The 22019-nt window shown below is 39.9% G+C and overlaps 1 protein-coding gene across 6 annotated transcripts in view; it reads left to right on the plus strand.

Moving 5' to 3' along the window:
- The window catches only part of EXPH5 (exophilin 5), a 79232-nt gene that overhangs the window by 32779 nt on the left and 24434 nt on the right, over positions 1–22019 (plus strand). For 4 of the 6 annotated variants that reach the window (XM_037047697.1, XM_037047695.1, XM_037047698.1 and 1 more), the window contains 2 exons: positions 19009–19169; positions 20782–20944. In XM_037047697.1, coding sequence (XP_036903592.1) covers positions 19009–19169; positions 20782–20944 — 324 coding nt within the window. Of the gene's footprint in view, positions 1–19008; positions 19170–20781; positions 20945–20978; positions 21164–21191; positions 21896–22019 lie in introns of those variants that run through there. The other 2 variants (XM_037047701.1, XM_037047700.1) reach the window with 2 other exon arrangements.

Below are 22019 nucleotides of genomic sequence, written 5' to 3' on the forward strand. Positions count from 1 at the left end.
CTCACACTACCCCTCACAGCTTACTGCAGATGTGGGGCAGTTGTTCAAATCTCCCTCTTTTCTGGTGTGCTCACGTGGGGTTGTCAGAGATGTCCCATAGCCAGGCTCTATGCTTCTGCAGCTCTCCTGATGTGATGACGTGCTCTCCCCTGCTCTCTGCCAACCTCTCCGTGTTGCTAGGAATCTGGTGGTTCACCCACAGACTCTTAGGTCTCTCTACTTCTCAAGCCAGTTCTCATGGATATGATCTGAGAGAAGCCCACAGCTCCTCAGCCTTTCCTGTGGCCCATGCCTTGTCCTCAGGAAACATACTGTTTCTGCCTGAGAAGCCTTGGAAATGAGGACTGATTGCTGCTGCTGAGCAATCCCTTCAATCTCCCATTACTCCCTTGACTCTGAGACGGCCCTGGTTAATTGAACTTAAACTTCTCAGGCCAGAGTCAGACAACAGTCAGCCTTTCTCCAAAATTATAAAGGACATATTCATATTTGGCTGTGTATAATGTGCACTTCATTGCCCAAAATTTTTAGGGAAAAATAAAGATGCACATTATACATGGGGAGTACTAATTCCATATCTATATAAATGTTTTTAATTCTTTTTTTATGCTTATGCATTAACAGTGTTACTGTAGAAAACAATAATGATATCCATATGCAAAATATGACAATATAAAAAACAAGCATCTAAATATAAATTTAAAATAATTGAATTAAAAAATTAAAAGATTCTCTTCCTGAATGTTTGGGACAAAAACGTGGGTGCGCATTATACACAACAAAATACAGTTTATTAGGCGCTTTCAGAGCTACTTTTGAAAACCTCTCTCTAAAGAAAGACTTCTCTTCTGACTCAGTTTGGGTGAGGGGGCTTGTAACCCTAAAAAAGAGGGATTTGGCCTTTTTTTTCTCTAACAACATTTAACATGAGGTCTACCTTCTTAACAGATTTTTCAGTGTGCCTTCCAGTATTATTATCTACAGGCACAGGTTGTACAGCAGAGTTCTAGAATTGATTCATGGACAACTGAAATTTTATACCTCTTGATTGGCAACTCTCCATTCCCCCTACCACTTGCCCCTGATAACCACCATTCTGTTCCTTGCTTCTGTGAGTTTGACTATTTCAGGTAACTCCTATCAGTGGAATCATGCAGTATTTGCCCTTTTGTGACTGGCTTATTTCACTCAGAATAATGTCCTCAAAGTTCATCCATTTTGTAGTATATTGTAGGATGTCCTTCTTTTTAAAGGCTGAATAATATTACACTGTATGTATATACTACATTTTAGTTATCCATTCATCTTTTGATGAGTTGTTTCTACATCTTCACCATTGTTAATAGGCTGCTATGAACATGAGGGTGCCAATACCTCTTAAACCTGTTGCTTTCATTTCCTTTAGATATATTCTTAGAAATGGTATTGTTGGAACATGTGTACTTCTATCTATTTTTAATTTTTTGAGGAAACCCCATACTGTTTTTCACAGTAGCTGTGCCATTTTATGCTCCCATCAATGGTGTACAAGGGTCCAATATCCTCATTGTCATTAACACTTGTTACCAACACTTGAGGTGGTATATCATGTAGTTTTGATTTGAATTGAAGAAGTTCCTACTATATTTTAGAAATTAGCCTTTTATCAAAGATTTGGTTTGCATATATTTTCTTCCTATTTCACAGACTGCCTTTCTACCTTATTAGGTTTTTTTTTTTTAATGTGCAGAAGCTTTTTAGTTTCATGTAGTCTCACACATCTATTTTCAGTTTTGTTATATTCGTGTTTAAGATGAAATCATCTTAAACTTCCTGGTTTCAAAATATATTACAAAGCTCCAGTAATTAAAACAGTTATGGCGCTGGCATAAAAATAGATATGTAGGCCAATGGAACAGAGTAGAGAGCCTAGAAATAAATCCATGCATACATGTCAGTTGATTTTTTGATGTGATAGAGAAATATAGTTCCTTCAGCAAATGGTATTGGGAAACCTGAATATCCACATGCAAAAAATGAAATTGAACTCTTATACTATACACAAAAATCAACCTAAAGTGAGTTAAAGCCTTAAACAGAAGACTATGAATAGTAAAACTGGAAGAAAACATAGAGGAAAAGCTTTGAGGTTTTTTAGTTTGTTTTATATAAATACTACCAAGCAAGTTTTTCTGATTGCTCTTTCACATTTCTCTTGGACATGTGGAATCTCTTGCTTTTATGCCTCTGCTAAAACTGAGACAGACCAAGTTCTAGTGTAACCTACTGTTATCCCTGCTTTAAAATGCTGGGTGGACATACCCAATATCTCTGGTTGCCGGTGTTCAACAATAAAATTCAACTGACTAAATTTGAACATCTAACTGATTTTATTAAGGAATTCATGAATAGGGCAGCATCTCATGTAGCAACTAAAAGGGCACTTTGAGGGGCTTTACTAAATGAAAGATTTTTATTTTTAAAAAAGTTGGGTTTTTTTAATGTGGAAGAGGAGTTATTAGGAAAAGAAAAGATTGTTTTTAAACCAGGGCATCTTTTGGCAGGGAGTGTGGGGAGAGGGATGGCAAGGGTTTTATCATTCAGATTGCCTCCTCTTTCTGTGAGGGGAGGGAGAGGACCCATGTGACAGATCACCTCATTGGTGTTGACCAGGAAATTCCAGACTGGTTCATTGAGGTTGCATTACTCGTGAGGGTCAAAACTCCAGTTAGGTCAGAAGTTAACTCTAAGTTTGGTGTCATGGGCTGTAGCACAAATGGTGCCATTTCAGGTCTATGGTTTTCTCTTTAACAGGAAAGTATAAGAGACTTTTTTTTTCTTCAAGCTTTTCTGTGTTTTCTAAATCATTTTGATAAGTGCAATTTTACTTTCATAAGTAGAAAAAAAGAACTCAAAATGTTATAATGATAAATCAGAGTCAGTTTTTGTAGACATTTGAAATTTTCTGTCCTAATGCTGATGACTTGCTAGTGAACAGATTTCTGCACACTATTATCGCTGGATGTTTTAGTTATGCTCTTTCAAGTGACAAGGAACATACACTACTTAACCTCAAGTGACGGGTGTCACTTCACTGTAAGTCTATAATGGAAAGTAAAGAAACACATGAAACAGCCTCACCCTGCACAGCCAAGCCTTGGGAACCAGAAAGTTGGTCAGAGTACAGCATTCTGGTGCCGATCCACCAGGCTGGTAATCAGCCAGGCCTGTGGTTGGAGTTCTCAGCTCTGCTTCTCCTTGTTAGCTTCCGTTGCTGCAGCTGATTTTCTTCTTACAACTTTCCTCTCTGCATGGGCAGTAGTATGGTGATTTCACGGGGGAGAGGAGTATAAGGGGACTAAATGGTAATGGAAAAAGTAAAAATAAAAATAAAATAAATCACTTGTATACCTATTTTTAAAAAAAGCTTTCTCTCCGCCCCATAGCTTCTGCTTTGTCCTGGCTTCACTCAGGTTCCTGCATAATGCCCTCTTGCTGTGTGTCTCTCAGATTCTGTGTCGCTTTAGGTTGTCTTACTTCTCATCATGATTTCAAGATACGCCAAAGGAAGGATGTCATTAAGTTGTTAATCACTCTCCAAAGTGGAACATATCCGGTGGGCAGTATTTTTGCTCATATTCAGTGTTGGGGTCAAGCACAAATCCCTGGTTCAGTTGTTAGGGCTGGTAATGCCAAAAATTTTGGATCACATGACCAAAGCACAGTAAGTACCCGTGACTGCTTGGCTATACGTGGCACAGCCTCCCAACACAACATGGACTGCCTGTTTGCTAGAAAAGTGGTCCATGTCTTTCAGACATCTACCACCATACTTAATTCATTCTTTCTGTGGTGTGAGTTCTATTTTTGCATACAGTAAAGGAAACAGAGGTGCCAAAATGATTTAAAACAAAACAAAACAAAACAAAAAGATGGGGGAATCAGCTATTTCCTTTGTCATACATTACTTTATCCTACCTGAAAGAAAACAAAAAATGAAGGGATTAAGAAGTACAAATTAGTAGTTACATAATAGTCATGGAGAGGTAAATTACAGCATAAGGAATATAGTCAATATTATTATAGTGACAAACATTTTTGCAAACCAGGCCAAAGTCACTTACAGCTAAATTGACGATGACTTTTAAAATACAAGATTATTGTTAATAAAGAGTAAACCACACCTCTCTGTCTATACTAAGTAAACTGTTCTTTTTATTTCCATTTTTCTTTTGTAAAATGCACCTGGTATCACTACTTCATTACATTGGCATTTCTTTTCATTTTTTAGAAATGGGTTGATTGTTTACAGATTAACTACAATTATTCTATACTTCTTGATGCACTGAGACATTCATTTAAAGTACATAACAGCCTCCAATGTCACATTATCACTTTTATTGTGTAACAGAGCTTTACTTAGGCCTTTTGTCTAAAGATGCATTGAGATTTTATGACAAAACATGTATTATGACTAAACACATATATTATGTTCATATATTATGAACAGTGATCACAAACTTTGTTCGTTATTGAGAAAGAAGACCTTAGATACTAAAATCTGAAAGTTAACAAGAAAGCAACTAATAACATATAACAACATTACCAGTAAAATCACTTTTATACAGATGTTAAGATCCCATAAATAAGCTGTAGAAGGAGGAACAGACACACATAGGTGTGCTGCTGGCATTGCTTCCTGTCACCTCAGGCACTGATTTTGTTACAGAATCATTCTAGGAGGGCTTCCTAAAAGTACGTTTGGGTAAATAACTATGAGTACATATAAAGATAAAACTTACTAAACTCTTCTAGATGAGATAATACCAAATGAAAACATCATGTGTGTTTGGAATAACTGCTCAGCAGAGTAATAATTCTAATGACAATGTTCCATACAATTCAGGAGGAAATGTTCAAAGTAAAGCCCTTTGATGTGTGATTCTGAGGTAATTTCTGATGAAGTGGGGTGTTGGTTTGTCAGCTCTGTAGGTGGAGAGAAGCAGTTTAACCCGAATGATCATGGTGAGGCAGGTTTGCTAGCGAGGACTTGGAAAAGGCAGCAACCTTTTGAATAAGGGTTATTGTAAGGGTTAGCTCTTTGGAAAATATACTACAAACTGTGACCCAAACCAATGAGCTTTAACTGATGTTCATACCAAACTTTCTCTGACCCAGTCAGTGAGTCCTGCAGTGGACAATGATTTGCAAGTAATGGACTTTCTGAATTTCCAAGATCCCTGAAGGGACAGTACATTCATGGTGGTGGCATTTAGGAGACCAAAGGGTATTTTCTCAGGATTCTGTATCCTTAAACAAAGACTGAACAGCTAGGAGGAAAAAAACTGTCTTTCTTTCCTCTTAGCTTACCAACTTGGTCAGTGTGTGTGTGTAGGAATCGGGGAAGGGATCTCACACTGCAACAGTAAATTCCTTAAAGTTAAAGCTACTTCCAGCCCTGGCTGGTGTAGCTCAGTGGATTGAGCTCAGGCCTGCAAACCAGCGATTGCAGTCCAATTCCCAGTCGGGGCACATGCCTGGGTTGCAGGCCAGTTCCCAGCAGGGGACTCATGAGAGGCAACCATACATTGATATTTCTCTCCCTCTCTCCTTCCTTTCCCCTCTAAAAGATAAATAAATAAAATCTTAAAAAAAAAAGCTACTTCCAGAATGTTGAGTTTGACTTGGTTTTCTAACATCTTCAAGTTTTCATGATACCGGAGTGAATTAATTTGAATGTAACAACTGTGCATCTTAATTACAGTGGAGGTGATGTAGTCCTGTGACCTTTCTACCTGGTCCTGGAACAACACTTTGGGGGCATCACTTACTTTCAACCTTGTGGAACTGCCTGCACTTCTCCCATTCTGACCCTCTTTCTGCCTTCTTTTCCTGCCGGACATGATATAAGAATTAATGTTAAATTATCTGAATACAAGAAAAAACATGCTCTATATTCTTATTCATAAAAACGAAGGAGAGATAAACTAGCTATGCACATGTACAATTGTGTCTTGTTACCTGACTCCACAGACCAGCAGTATGCAGTACAGGTGGGATGGAGGGTCGGCGTTTGGGATGTAGTCGTCTGAGGAAAGAAGCCATGAATGACGTGTGATATATGATATACAAGTGGGGGCAAGTGTAGCTTTACAATTGTTTGTATGGACAGTAATACAATAATTAATAAATAATAATAGAAGAATAAAATCTGTGTTTCCCTTATTCACAACTAAATGTGTATAGATATAAAATATGCATACAAATAAATATATACTGTAGTGATAAATCCAAGATGTTCAGATCTTTCACTTTTCTAGTTGTCAGGACTTATGGCTCCAAGCTGCCGGGCAGGTGTGCTGGTCACACCCTTAAACAGGTGTTTACATCCAGTTCTGCAGCCTCGAGCAGTGGCCCTACACTTGTAGAACCCCAACACCCAATTTGCCTTACCTCCTTTTTTTCCCTGTCACACCTTTTATTTTATTTTATTTTATTTTATTTTATTTTCAATTACAGTTTATATTTAATGTTATTCTGTATTAGTTTCAGGTGTACAGTATAGAGGTTAGATAGTCATGTACTTTACAAAGTGATTCTCCCAACATTTCAAGTACCCACCCAGCGCCATACATAGTTACTACAATATTATTGACTATATTCCCTATGCTTTACTTTACATCCCTGTGACTATTTTGTAATTGCCAATTTATACTTCTTATTCCCTTCAGCTTTTTTCATCCCCCTCCCTTTTGGCAACTATCAGTTTGTTCTCTGTATCTACGAGCCTGTTTCTATTTTGTTTGTTAGTTTATTTTGTTCTTTAGATTCCACATATAAGTGAAATCGTTTGGTATTTGTCTTTCTCTGTCCAACTTATTTCACTTAGCATAATGTCCTCTAGGTCTATCCACGCTGTCACGAAAGGTAAGCTTTCATTCCTTTTTATGGCCAAGTAATATTCCATTGTGTATATGTACCACAGCTTTTTTCTCCACTCATCATCAATGAACATGTGGGTTGCTTTCATGTCCTGACTATTGTACATAATGCTGTCAATTTGCATTAACTCTACCCTACAAATTTCAGTGGAAGATGTCTAAGCATCTGTATAAAGAGGAATAAGTAGGAAGCAAAGGCTAAAAACTCTAGTTTTTAATTCTCTTGTATTTATTTGTTGATTTATTCAACAAATATTTAGTCACTGCTTGCTGTTTATCTCAGCAGGTCTGGTATTCTTAGTGAGCTGACAGTCTAGTGACAAGACAACTGGTATGAAAAATGTGCAGAGACAGGCAAGTGTGGAATAATTGGGGCTCTGGAAAACAATACCTGTCCTCACTCAACACGTTATGCTGGGCAGCAGAGGTCTGGAGCTAGGTAGAAGCCTAGCTCTCTCACTCACTACTTTATAACCTCTTGGACTATAAAATAAGTATAACAATATCAACCTCACTGGGCCCCTGTGGTGATTAAATGAGATAACTTATGTGGAAGCAACCAGCACTCTGGCTGTCACAAAACATTTAATCATAGGCCCAATTTCCTCCTCAGGGAGCAAAGTACAGCTACAGTGTGCAGGGCTCTCGTCACATTCAGCGGCATCACGAAGGTACTAGATAGAACACAAAATATTACCTTCATCGTCCATAAACATACTGTTGTCAGTTTGAGTCTGTTGCTTTTTAATCACGTAATGGATCCAGAGAGAAGCAACAGGCACAGGTAGCATGATGGGGCAGCTGTCACCTGAGGACAATACGAAAGATTGGGACTATTCAGGACAAAGTATAGAGGCCCAAACAGGTACATGACAAGCAATTCAACATGATTTGATCGATACGGAGGTGACACTGGATGCTTTCCTGTGTGGTCAGGGTAAAAAGAATACATGGGAATTAAAAAAGATAAGAGAGGCCCAGGAAGACAGAAATGCCCTGATAGTGGCATGAAGAACTGGCCCTTAAAGTGTAAGTTTGACCTTAATGTGGACAGCTAGTCTTTATTTTTATTTTTAGTAGTTTATTGATTTTTGAGAGAGAGGAAGGGAGAGAAAGAGAGAGAAACATCTGTGTAAAAGAGAAACATCGATCGGTTTCCTCCCCTATGTTCTTTGACTGGGGATTGTGCCTGGATCGAACCTGCATGCCACCAAGGTATGCACCCTGACCCAGAATCAAATCCCCAGTCTTTTTGTGGACTGGACAATGCTCTGACCGACTGACCCACCTGGGCAGCGCGAGAGCTGGACTTTCTACAGCACCTTCTCTAGGACGACTAATTGGTAAGACAGCACTTGCTGTGATCTGAACTAGTAGGGGAATTACACATCCTTAGTGTTACTTTGACAGCTTATTTTTTCCCCTCCTGTTGTGGTTGTGTGTTATGTGAGCATAAATGGCCAGGAAGGTTACAATTCTCAATTCAAAATAGAGAGAAGAGACTGTCTTTCATTCTAGATTGGGCAGCCTCAGCCACAGCCATTCAAGGAGTTAAATGGGCTGTATTATCTCGTTTGGCTTTCAGGCAGGGGCCATTATTTTGCTAGTTCTAGAGATTTGTTGTGTTGCTGCTTGCTTTCATGTATCACTTTCCTTATCTGAGCTTCCCTTCCCTCAGACCTCCTTTTATGGTCTAACTTTACTACTCTCAAAGGAACACATTTTTCCGTACACCTGCTTGCTTTTTCTAATCCCTGCTCTTTCCTGAGTCTTGGCTGTCAGCTGAACCAAAGAGCAGCTTTGATGTCAGCAGAAAGGCTCTCAAAAACCAATCTTGTTAGAAGATCAACAGGGAGAGGAGCCAGGCACTGGGTGGAAAAGCTGCTGGGACAGCCATTGACCGGGGGTTTTACTTTTTTTCCTCTGCTCCTCCCCGGTGGAGAACTCACAATCGTTGTCCTAAAGATTTCCCTAGATGATGAGCCCTGAGACACCTGTAGCTGGAAGTATCCGCTTTCTGCAGCAGAGAAACAAAGAGACAATATTTTCCTGAGTTTCCCTGGGGCTTTAACATTTTGAAAAGGTCGTTGCATGGACAGACTGATCCAGCTTCCATTGTGATATTAACTCAATGTTTAAGCTCTGACTCGGGATCCAGTTTGTACCCTATGCACCCCATTTGTGCTTTTCTGTGTGTGTATGGCTACCAAAAAGGTGTTTGGACTCCTGTGTGAGATGAAAACTTTATGCTGCTTTGATCTCTCATAATTCAAGCAACAGGCCACTTTTACAGGCTTCAGTGTAACTGAACAGTTTGTTCTAGGGTTCACTGATGACAAAACCTGGGAAACTAGCATAAGGGTGGGGGATTTGGAGAATATTTGGTAAGAGGTCCTTGAAACCAAGAGTCGAGGGTTGATAGTGATCAGGATGCTTAGCTGCCTAGAAGTAAGAATAAGGTGTAACAGATGGGTCGGTACAGGGAGATCAGCTGTGAAAGAACAGTATGTGTACAGAAGCCTAGGAAGTAATAAAAGTAGAGGAAAAAATGTGAGTGATGAGACAAAAAGGAGGGTGAAAACATCGAAAAGAGGGTACATCAAAAATTGATACCCTCGCCCTGGCTGGTGTAGCTCAGTGGATTGAGCACAGGCCTGTGAACCAGAGGATCGCGATTCAATTCCCAGCCAGGGCACATGCCTGGGTTGCAGGCCAGTTTGCAGTGGGGGCATGAGAGGCAACCATACATTGATATTTCTCTCGCTTTCTCCTTCCCTTCCCCTCTAAAGATAAAAATAAATAAAATCTTTTTAAAAAAAGAATGTTCACAAAAGCAACATTAAAAAAAAATGGATACCCTTGGCAAGAGAAGCTGGAACTATTTTGAGAAATATTTGATATTTTTCTGTCAAGGAAATGAAAGCTGTAGTTCATGTTTTATGGCTTCAGAGACTTGTTTACTTTCAAAATTTATTAACTGTTTTTGAATGATCTCCTTTTTAGTTGACAAAAGTACCTTTAAGCTTGTATCAATTGCATTGCTTATAAATGGGGTTAATAATACCCAGAGGCAGTGAAACAGAAGATTAGGAGGACATGGGCTTTAGAATTGAAGTGTAATTTTCCATCCCAGTTCAACAAATCCAGTCTTCCAAGTTCAGTGTCATCTCTGTAAATGAGAAAGACATCTGTACTCTACAGTGTTATGAGAATCAGCAATGAAAACTGCAAAATCCTGGAAGGCAGTATGAGCTCCACACCAAGCATCTGCTGTTATTTTTTGTTATTGTTATTATTTCGCCAGAAGACAGGGAGTTTGATGTTTTAAGGTCCTTTTCAGTTTTACAAGATTTCTCAGTGATTTAAATCTCATGTAGGATTGATGAGTCTTTTGATCAAACATTTTAGATCAGAATATGTCTTCAGGATAAGCTCATCTTTGTCCATGTTTTTAAACTATTCATAACAAACCATCCCAAAGCTTAAAAGACTACTGTCCAGTTTTTTGGCAACCATACATTGATACAGCCATTTGGGTTGGGCTCAGCTGGGTGGTTCTCCTCCTGGTCTCACCTGCAATCATTCACTTGGCTCCAGCGGTCTGAGGGCTTGACTGCATCTGGTCTGAGATGGCTTCACTCGTTGTGTAGCAGTTGGTGACGTGTTCTACTGGGCCTTTCTCTGAATGTGATCTTGTCCTCAAGGGAGCCAGTCTTAGCTTTTTTGTATAGCAGTATTAAGGAAGGAGAGAGGAGAAGCTGCAAGGCCTCAAGTTTCACTTTGTTGTTTTCAACTGGCCCAAGCAAGCACAAGGCCAGCCCAGATTCAAGGGGCAGGAAAAGTGACAAAGTCACACCAGAAAAGAGTGTGCCTTCAGAGATGAGAGGAATTCTGGAGGTCTGCTTTGATAAACAGTGTTCCACCTCATCTAACCCTCTTTTTTAAAGAGGAAAAATAAAGCTAAGAAAGTTGCTCTACTATCCGCTGGCAATGCAAGAATGGGCTGGGATGTGACCACAGAAAGCAGACAAATGGGGCCAAAGAATGGAAATAAATGGACAACTGAGATTAGCTGAACACATTTTAAATGGGTATCACATGATTGATTAGCCATGGAAGTAAAGATGAGGACAAACACCTACTCGGAATAAAGGTGAACAAAAAAAAAGTGAGTAGCAAAGATCAACAAGGGCATAGCTGGGGAAAATAAAGAAGGGGGTGGGGATTTCATTCATCACTCCCAGATGGAAAATAAAGAAAAGATAAGTTTAACTAAGGAGGAGGAACTTCAGAAGACAGACTCATTCAGGAGATGCTAGAAAGTAATCCAAGGCAGCATACAACAGACTAATTCCTGTGGATGGACAAAGACCATTTGGAGTTGGCACAGGGGGCTGAGACTATATGGCCCAGCAAGAAAAGCTTGATTTAACTTAGTCAAGTTAACCAGCCCGGAGGTAGAACAAATTAAAAGCATAGACAAGAGCCCCTCATGATAATGTTGAGTCAAGCTGAACTAATGAAACAAACAAGCTGTACGCTTGAAATATATCTTTATGTATGTCATTTGTAATCCTGAGGTGCTTCTCATTGGCATGAAGTGGATCGTCTGTTCTAAAAGGCTGGCTGAGTATGTAACAAACTAATACAGATGAGGAAGAATCTGTGCAGGGTAGCAATGAACTTTGTTTAATTCCACTTGCAAGCAAATGTTATCTCTGTCAGACTTAAAAATGCTGGCTTCTTGAGTTTCATATATTAGGACACCTTACTTTCTGTTCAGATTTTTTGTTCTTTGCTAGTGTTGAACTAATTTGAAATTTTATTTCTAAGTAAATGACTGAGTCTGAACCACTGGTTTTATAATTATGCTCCTTTTAGTACAGAAACTCATGTAACCATTATAAAAGTACAGACTGTTTTGTGGTGCAAGGATTCTGGAGTGTATAAAATTAAGCACTTGCATTATAAGTATGCAAAGAGTTTAGACGTTTATGTCATTCCTAGTTTCCCTTTCTGGGTTATCCTTACTTTGAAGGCTACAACTATTTATGTTTTGCTTCATTCATAATGGGTAAACAAATTGCCATGTTTTAACTATTGTACCCTCCAATTTTCTGGCTGTACATGTTCCCCCACTTTCCTGACAACCATCCCCAGGTTCATCCTTGAAATACTTCTTTTTTTAAATCTGCTGCATTTCTTCAAAATCTTGCCCTTTCATGTATCGGCACATAACTACTGTCTGAATATCATTTCTCATTATTTTCAGGAGATAAATATTAGCATATGCTTATCTACAGGTCAAAATGATTTACCTACTCTAGTCATAATCAGAATGAGGTTTCTATGGCCCAATATTCAAATTTAATCAAAATGCAAGTTAGTAACCTGGGAGAAATATTTTGAGCAATGAGTTCATATTTTTATTAAGTGTGCTTCATTTCAGTGAAAAACTCTGAGGCATTGATTTATAAACTGATAAAATGTACAATTGCCGCCCTGGCTGGCGTAGCTCAGTGGATTGAGCGCGGGCCTGCGAACCACACAATTGCGGTTTGATTCCCAGTCAGGGCACATGCCTGGGTTGCAGGCCAGTTCCCAGCAGGGGACTCACGAGAGGCAAACATACATTGATATTTCTCTCCCTCTCTCTTTCCCTTCCCCTCTAAAGATAAATAAATAAAATCTTTTAAAAAAATGTACAGTTGCCAAAACACAAGTTGTAATTGGCAAACAAACATGGGAAAATATTCAGACCTCTCTACTTACCAAAGAAATGTAGGTTTCAAAAAAATTTAAAGAAAAATAGCCACTCACAATTACAAACATGGTACCTTAAAAGTATTAAATTCAGACAATAAAAGTATTCAATATCAATCTTCCAAAGAGGCCTAATGACACACATTGCTGACACGAGTAAGATCACAACAGCCATTTTGAGAAGCATCTCGGTAAGGTGCATAAAAGAATCACAAAAAAGAGTTCCGACCAATATGGAAGTGTAGGTAGAAATGCTTTGCTTCCTTGAAAATCAAAAGAAGGATAACAACAAATTTAAAAAGAATAAACAACCAGAACTGCCAGAAAATCAAACTGCATGGAACTTGGACAACCAAGGAGTTAAAGAAACATTCATCCAGACAGGAGGAGCAGAGATGGGAAGCCAGAGGAGAAGACCAGCAGCAAGGTAGCAGATGCTGCAGGCCAGGTGGGGCTGGCTGACCAAAAAACTAAAGACTCAGAACCTCTCACTGTAAAATACTGTGGGGGCTGAGATAGCAGGAGAAACTTCCAGTCTCACAGGAGAGTTTGTTGGAAAGTGGGGCTAGAGCAAAGTGAGCAAACGGCATTGTTCCCTCTCTGACCCCTCCCCCCCACACGGCACCACAACACAGCTGTGTTGCCCTGCCTTGGCAAATACCTAAGGCTCCACCCCTTACAACATAACAGGTGCACCAAGACAAAAAAATATGGCCCAAATGGAAGAAAACCCCAGAAAAAGAGATAGGCAACAAGGAGATAAGACAACCTACCTGATTCAAAGTTCAAAACACTGGTAATCAAGATGCTCACAGAATTGATTGAGCTCGGTCACAAAATGAAGGAAGAAATGAAGGCTACACAAAGTGAAATAAAGCAAAATGTACAGGGAACCAACAGTTAAGGGAAGGGAACCAGGACCCATATCAACAATTTGGAACAGAAGGAAGAAATAAACATTCAACCAGAAGAGAATGAAGAAACATAATTTTTTAAAAATGAGGAGAGGCTCAGGAACCTCTGGGACAACTTTAAATATTGCAACATCTGAATTATAGGGGTGCCAGAAGAAGAGGAAGAACAAGAAATTGAAAACTTATTTGAACAAATAATGAAGGAAAACTTCCCCAATTTGGTGAAGGAAATAGATTTCTAGGAAGCTTAGAGAGTCCCAAAGAAATTGGACCCAAGGAGAAACATACCAAGGTACATAATAATTTAAGTTACCCAAGATTAAAGATAAGGAGAGAATCTTAAAATCAGCAAGAGAAAAGGAAACAGTTACCTACAAAGGCCTTCCCATGAGACTATCAGCTGATTTCTCGAAGAAACCTTGAGAAGGCAAAAAAGGGCTGGAAAGAAGTATTTGAAATCGTGAAAGGCAAGGACCTACATCCAAGATTACCCTATCCAGCAAAGCTTTCATTTAGAATGGAAGGGCAGACAAAGTGCTTCCCAGATAAGGTCAAGTGAAAGGCGTTCATCATCACCAAGCCCTTATTATATGAAATGGTAAAGGGACTTATCTAAGAAATAGAAGAAGATCAAAACTATGAACAGTGAAATGACAACAAATTCACAACTATCAACAACTTAACCTAAAAAACAAAAACAAGCTAAGCAAACAAGTAGAACAGGAACAGAATCACAGAAATGGAGATCACATGGAGGGTTATCAGCAGGGAGGAGGAGGGAGAAAATGGGGGAAAGGTCAGGGAATAAGAAGCATAAATGGTAGATACAAAATAGACAGGAGGAGATTAAGAATAGAAAATGGAGAATTCAAAGAACTTATATGTACAACCTATGGACATGAACTAAAGGCGGGGGGAATGCTGGAGGGTGGGGCATATAGGGTGGAGGAGGTATAGTGGGGAAAAAAACTGGGACAACTATAATAGCCTAATCAATAAAATATACTTTATAAAGAAAATCACAAAAGTATTTTGACTTTTTGACCCAATGATTCTAGTTCAGTGTCTGTCAGAGGCACTGTAAAAATAGAAAATGCACACTGATATTTTTTATAGCAGTATGTATAAGGGAAAAATTTCAATGGCCTATGCCAAAGGAATAATAAATAAATTATGAAAAATATACCAGTTTGAGTATTATGCAAATATTTAATAATTGCTCCAAAAATGAGTAATGTTAAAAGTGTTTATATATAATGTTGGTTTTTTTTATGATTATATAAGCATTGTGTCTGTGAATGGCCTCTTCTATGCATCCATGTAAATCAGAAATCTAGGAGTCTTCCTTGACATGTCTCTGTCCCTCACCCTGCAAATTCACATCATTGCTTGGTGGACACTTGGGAGTCTGTTTTATCCACTTAGTAGCTCTGAACGCATTCTACTTTTCCTCAGCTTCACCACTACCATCCTGGTTCAAGCAAACACCTTTCTCCCCAACTCTACAAGTACCCTCACTACTCTCCTGTTCCTCTCTGAAGTGTACTCTCCACCTGCGGCTAAGATGATCTTTTAAAACGCAGATCTGATGTGTCATGCCCTGGCAAGTCATTGGTGCTTTGTCATTGCTCCAGGACCAAGTGCCAAACTGTTTCATCCAACCTCAAACACTGAATGAGCTGGCAGCCAGCTGCCTCGTCCTCTCCCCTTCAGTTTGTATTCTCCGTGGCCACCCTGCAGCCAGGCGGGCTTCCTTTCAGTGCCTTGTGTCTTTCACGGAGCACCTGCCCCACAGCTGCTACTCTTCTGCTTGGAAAACGCTCTCCTCTGCCCACGGCTCCTTTGCCTCATCCCTCATCCTTCACCCTCAGGCCATTTGTCATCTTCATGGAGAAATCTCTGCTGCTGCCTCGGACTAGGTCCTCTTGTTATATGCACTCATAGCATCTATTTACTTTTTTACTTTTTGTTGCTCCCATTCTACCCCACCGGAATATAAATTCCATGGGGGCAAGGACTTGACTTGTTCACTGCTCTTTACCCAGAGTTCATCATGTGTTGAATGAGTAAGCCATACTTACCAGTCTCTGTTACCTTACAACCGTATCATTATTGGACTCATGTCTGGCTCTCCCATTAGACTATAATCTCTCTTCCATAGAAACCATATCTGCTCTGCTCAGCATTGTATCTCTGTATCCTCACCATAGGAGGCCTTCCACAAGTGTACATTGAATAAGATTTATTACAACCATGTGAAAAACCATGTCCTGGATTGTCACTGTAAGCATTTTGCCATAAACATCTTGGCTGCAAACGTTTTCACCAAACATCTAAATGGCTGGAAGGCAATTTTGCGGTGAAAGAACAAAACATAAAAGAGGAATATTAAAAAGAACATGATGACGCATGTAAAATTAATAACAAAATTAAAAAGACTGTACTGTGAAAAGTGAAAGTACATTGTCTTCAACATTTGGGGTGTATATTTATAACTGTACTTTGTATCGTGTTGTGAAAAGCCACATGGATACAATCCAATGTTGTGATCCACCTAATGCCAAAACAAACTGCTCTGTCTAAAAGAGCTGCAGAACCAACCTAATGCCCCGGAAGACTGATGTGAAATAGTAACTGTCCCTTTTATATTTGCCATAGCTTGGTTGATGATTGGTTCTGTTGGGTGGGAAGGATGACTGAGCTCAGTGAAGGATTTGCAAACCAAGATAGAATTATTTTCTAGTATAGCGTACAATCTGGCTTTACTATAGTTTTGCACTCTGGCTTTGTACATAGATGTTATCATCCACTATTTTAAGATGACCATATCTACTTCTCACTGTAGAGACCATTATGAAGTTTAAAATTTATATCCAATATAATCTGAAAATGGGGGTACTGCAAGAACTTCCGTCAATGGAGAAATGAAACCTAACTGACAACTAGGTTAAATATATTAAGTCTACCAAACTGTCAACCAGTTCTCCCTTTTTCTTTTTACTTTTTTATTGATGTTCAAATACATTTGTCTCCATTTTCCCACCACTTTCCCCCAACCTACCCATGCCCACTTCCCACTCTTAATCTCACACCCCCTTGGCTCTGTCCGTGGATTCTGAGTATGACTGTCTGATAATTTGGGAGGACTTCAGGAAGTCCTGGACGTCTACAAATGTGGGACATAGAAAAATTAGGTGATAATTAGTTGGAGGCATCTGCTGGTTTCTTAGTGTGTCAGTAAGGGAAGTAGCAGTAGAGTCAGGAGTGAGCAGGTGTCAGAGCTGCGGCAGTGGCAAGATGGGAAACACTACTCCCTGTAAATTACGTGGGCTGGACATGTGATTGTTGCCTAATGCTTTTCAAAATGCAAGTCTGGGCAGGATGGCCTCTGGCTTCCTTCTCAATTATTTTATAAAATGACAGTATCATAGCCCCGAGCAGGAGCCCGAGTTGCAACCCTCTCAGTTCATTGCCTTTAACTCCAAATTTGCCACTCTGCAGCTGTTTTGCTCACCATCTTCTTAGTAATATAAAGTCCCTAAAACTTGTGCTTCACAGAGGACATGAATAAAGGACAACCACCACAGAGTCACATGAAATTCTTTCCAAAACAGCAGAACTTCCCAGGCTTGAACCTGACAACAAGCCAGGCATTTTCACCAGTGCTGTGCCAAACTGGCGGCTTTCTGAGAACTGCCATCGTGTTCTTCACACCCCACTTTGTGCTCTGTGTGCCTCAGACCAGGACTGTCTTCCTCTGCATTGAGCACCTCCCGTTTCCAAACAGTTCTGGGGGCCTCCTGAAACAGGATAAATGATCTGCTTTCTGAAAACAATCATGAGGTTCCACTCAAGACGGTGGCATAAGTAAATGCTGAGTACTCAGAACCTCTCACAACAACATCAAAACTACAACTAAATTGCCCTGGCTGGTGTAGCTCAGTGGATTGAATGTGGGCCTGCAAACCGAAGGATCATGGTTCGATTCCCAGTCAGGGCACATGCCTGGGTTGCAGGCCAGTTCTCAGCAGGGGATGCACAAAAGGCAACCATACATTGATACTTCTCTCCCTCTCTCCTTCCCCCTCTAAAGATAAATAAATAAAATCTTTAAAAAAAAACTACAACTAAATTACAGAACAGCCATCATTCAGAACACCTGAAATCCAGCCGAACAGAAGTCCTAGCCACATTGATTCTGGTAGGGGATGCGGAGACAGGAAGGCTGGTCCACACCCACTTGGTGGTGGTTAAAAATTGGGCAGGATAACTCAGCTGAGGAGATCCCCCACCAAAGGAGTGAAGGGTCCCAGCCCCACACCAGGCCCCATATCACAAGGTTCCAGTGCTGGAAAGAGAAGTCCCCATAACTTCTGGCTGCAAAAACCAGCAAAGAATGTGGCTGAGTGAGAGGTAGGGCTTTTAGAGTCCCAGGCAGTTCCTCTTAAAGGATCCATACACACAGACTTTCTCAGACTCACATGCTCTCAACTCTGGCCTCCGGGGCAGCAGCTGGAAAGGCACCAGAGACATATAGGGAAGAACTGAATTGTCTGGCATCAGGGGTGAGGGCTGGAAGGGAAGCTGGCAGAGGACACTGTTCTTTTCCTAAAACAGCCCCCAACCAACACACACACACAGCTGGCAGGTGACCACCATATCTGAGTATTCATAAACCTGGCTCACACTGTTCACCCTGCCCTGGTGATTCCCTAAGACCCTAAGGGGAGAAGAAAGAAGTAAGGACCGAACCTCAGTTCTGGTACTCTGGAAGTGGGGGTCAGACACATTTAGGCTCAGGTTTCCCTTTCTGTCTATCTGAAATTACACTGTTTCTTACTACCTGAGTATTAGCCCTATGCTCATTCATAGGCTTTTGTGATTCTTTTGTTTAAAGAATTCCCTTATGTAAGACCACCACATTCAACAATTTCTTTTCTGCGCATAAGCTTTTCTCTCTGACCGCTGGGTGGGCTCGTGAAGACCTTGTATGTTTTATTCTTGTTGAATCCCTATTGCCTACACAAAGACTGGTGCATGGATTGCTCAATGAACACATCTGAATAAATGAATGTATAATCAGAACTAGAATATTCTAGTTTTAACATCTCATTAATACATCTGTTATTCAATTGCATTATTAGGTAGATTTGCACAATGGTCAACTCACATTGTCCTCACAGACTTGATTATTTTAAATACTAGCAAAAAGCTTTAGATTGGTATTGTTTTGGAAAATATGCAGCCAATATATGTACACAGTGTGAAAAGGAAATTCTGAATAGGACCATTTTTTTCTCTTAGACTTGTAGTTCAAGGAATTTCTCCATTAAGTAAAATTTAGCCTGTCACATGAGATTACACTTGATGTGAAGAATTTGAAGGGTATATTAATATTTTCTTTATTTCAGCAAACTCCAGAAGACAAAGAGGGATATCAGATGGCTTCAGGGAGTAACTGGTGAATGGTTTGAAGAAATTCAAAGAAAAAAGTTCTGCAATGAAACAGATGTTAGCCAAATGTTAAAACAACCCCTTACATACAGGCTAACGAAGGGGATGGCAGAAAATGGTGAGAAAAAATTTACATCTATTGTTTTTTTCTTATGGCGCAGTATTGTGGGCAATGGCTCAGTGGCTCTCCAATTTAACCAATCAATGTTTAGGACTATTTAGAACACAGTACAAAAGTTTCATAACACACAATAAAAAGAGTGAATTGAACACGTACTATGATGTCTGGGGTGTATATTTTTAAAGTCAGGCAAGATAATAGAGTGGTTAAGAACACAAATATCAATATTTTTAAAATTGATATTTTAAATATCAATTTAAATCTCCACTCTGTCTATTCAACTGTCCACCGAATTCAAATCTCCACTCTGTCTATTCTACCAGAATCCATGTGAATATTCAACGTACTTATTCTCTACAAGTCTCATTTATTTCACCTTTAAATGGGTATGATAAGACCTACCTCAGAGGGTGGTTGTGAGAATTAAAGAAAGTTATGTGGAGACAGTACTGAGCTGAAACACAGTAAGCACTTAAATGTGTGTGGTGATGAGGCAGAAGGAGGGGGAGGTAGGGGAAGGAGGGGAATTGATGGGAAAGGAAGGGAGGGAGGTGGGAGAGGCCCAGCCACCCTTCGGGGACTTTAGAAACGTAAACCATGTGGGCTCCAATAAATGCCTTCTTGGGAATCTAAGCCTGCTGCTTACCTTCACCAGTCACTTATTTTTGTTACCTGTAGATGAGTATAATAAAACCTTTTGCAGGATGATAATGAGAATAACAAAGTGCACTCGAAATGATAAAATACTGTAACAGTGTGAAGTCTCTTTCTACTGATATTCACATTGACTGCTTTTGCTTATATGTTACTAATATCAGTAGTGTCAAGAAACATGCAATGATATTTCTAAACTCACATACTGACAATAAATATTTTGCAACTCCCATAATAAGCAAGTCTTTCTAAAAAGACTCACATTTCAGATATTTAGATTAATTCCTATATATGCTATGGTGACTTTCCCTTTACCTAGAATTCCTCTAATATTTATAAATTCAGCATGTCCAAAAGTATTATAGTATTATGGACTTTGTATGTGTTGCTATTACCTTAGAATTTCTCATACTTACATATAAAATTGTATACTATGTATGCATATTTATATTACATGCATATACACATGTAAACCATATATGTAGTAAATATATATACATACAGATTTTTGGCAGGGATAAGGAACACTAAGTGGCTTAGTTCCTTTTCCTCTACTCTCTTTGATATGAAGGTTACATCATATCTATCATTATGTCTTAAAACACTAAAGTAAAAGTTTCTGCAGGACAGGGTGGTTAAGAGCAAGGTGAGAACTGAATGAGGTCCCTCGCCTCATCTCGGGCTTTAGCTCGCTCCGGGTAAAACACACGGAACAGAATTCACACAGCTGGTGCAGGGGAGCGTCCCACGGAGGCGCAGCGCCGCGCTATTGAAAGAGTCCCTTTGGTTGTGGTGAGGGTTTTCTCTACTCAGCAGAACCGGCAGAGGCAGGGGACTGAGTTCCTGAGGTCCCACGAGTACAGAGAGGAGGGAAGGGGGGTGAAGTCTTAGTTCTCTGAGATTTATTTACCTGGAAATATTTTAATGATACAGAACTTTTATAATTTTCTTTTAGAGCCCATGGAATTACAAACATCGCGATCCAATAATACACCTACTCAAAGAAACCCAGCACCCGTGCCTTCTCGGCTGAGCTTCAGATCATCCTTTGCTTCCCTGTTCTCCTTCGGAAAACCCAGAAAGGAGACTGTAAAGCCTCAGTGGCTGGGACCGAAAGGGTGAGTCAGATTCCGATCACGTGACCCCTCATTTGCTACCTGATCCCAGAGGCCGGCAGCCTGCTTTCTGTTCAGAATGTTTAATGATTGTTCTTAGAACTTAAATTCGGATCCCGACAAAAGGAAACAGGACTTTTCTTGCAGTGGGACAGAGTCCTTATGAAACCATGAAACCTGGCTCACTTGAAATCTACCTCTAACCAGCTGCACAGGTCCCAGGTAATAATTACTGACAATTTTCCCCCTGCTCCGAATGCCTGGGCTATGCCTTGGTCAGGCAGATATTTAAATCAAAAGTATTTCCTTGGGGGTATGTTTATCTGCGGTCATAAGGAAGGCTGGGGTACTAAATGAGCATAACTGAGATGACCAAAGAGACTAGAGAAAAATCAGGACCATTCTGATGTCGTTGCCCAGAATTTAAATTTAAGATAAAGGAGGAGAAGCTCTTAGAGCAATTCAGGCATAGTTCCAGACGGTTCGTAGTTTAGATCTGCATAAATCAGTTCACCTCAACTGATTATATTCCTGAATTGTCTTATGTAAAACAAGCAACGCTTTACTTCCGTTCAGTTGAGCTGACTGCTAAATATTTTCAGCGTGCCTTCCTGGTTGAAAAGCTACCCACCCTCTTAAGGTGTTGGCTTGGCATGTGTGTGCCGTGTTCCGTGTGTGCCATCAGACCATTAGGAGTGCACTGCAGTGCTTCAATAAAAGGTGTTAGAGGTCAGTCTTGCTGAAAAGCAGTAGGCAGCAAGCAGCTGGTGGGGCATGTGAGGAAGCTCCTGGACTTAGAAAACAGTTCTATTTTCCCCTCTTGGATAGATGGAAGGATTTTTGCTTCTAGCTTTCACCACGGGCTTTATTGTCTTTGACGAAATAATGAACGAAATGTACACTTATGTGACTGTCTGTACCAGAGTCACTTACAAGCAAATACTCTTCCAATAGGTGAGTTGCTTTTCTTTTTCTCTGTAAAATGTTTGAAACATTAGTAATTCTCTCATTTGGGAAATTAAAAGCGGAATATTTTCCACTTTTCATTTAGGGAGTTATTTTCTTTCCTTTGAGTACC

Source organism: Sturnira hondurensis, unplaced genomic scaffold, assembly GCF_014824575.4.
Source record: "Sturnira hondurensis isolate 20B ecotype Veracruz unplaced genomic scaffold, ASM1482457v3 Scaffold0006213, whole genome shotgun sequence".
NCBI classification, from domain to species: domain Eukaryota; kingdom Metazoa; phylum Chordata; class Mammalia; order Chiroptera; family Phyllostomidae; genus Sturnira; species Sturnira hondurensis.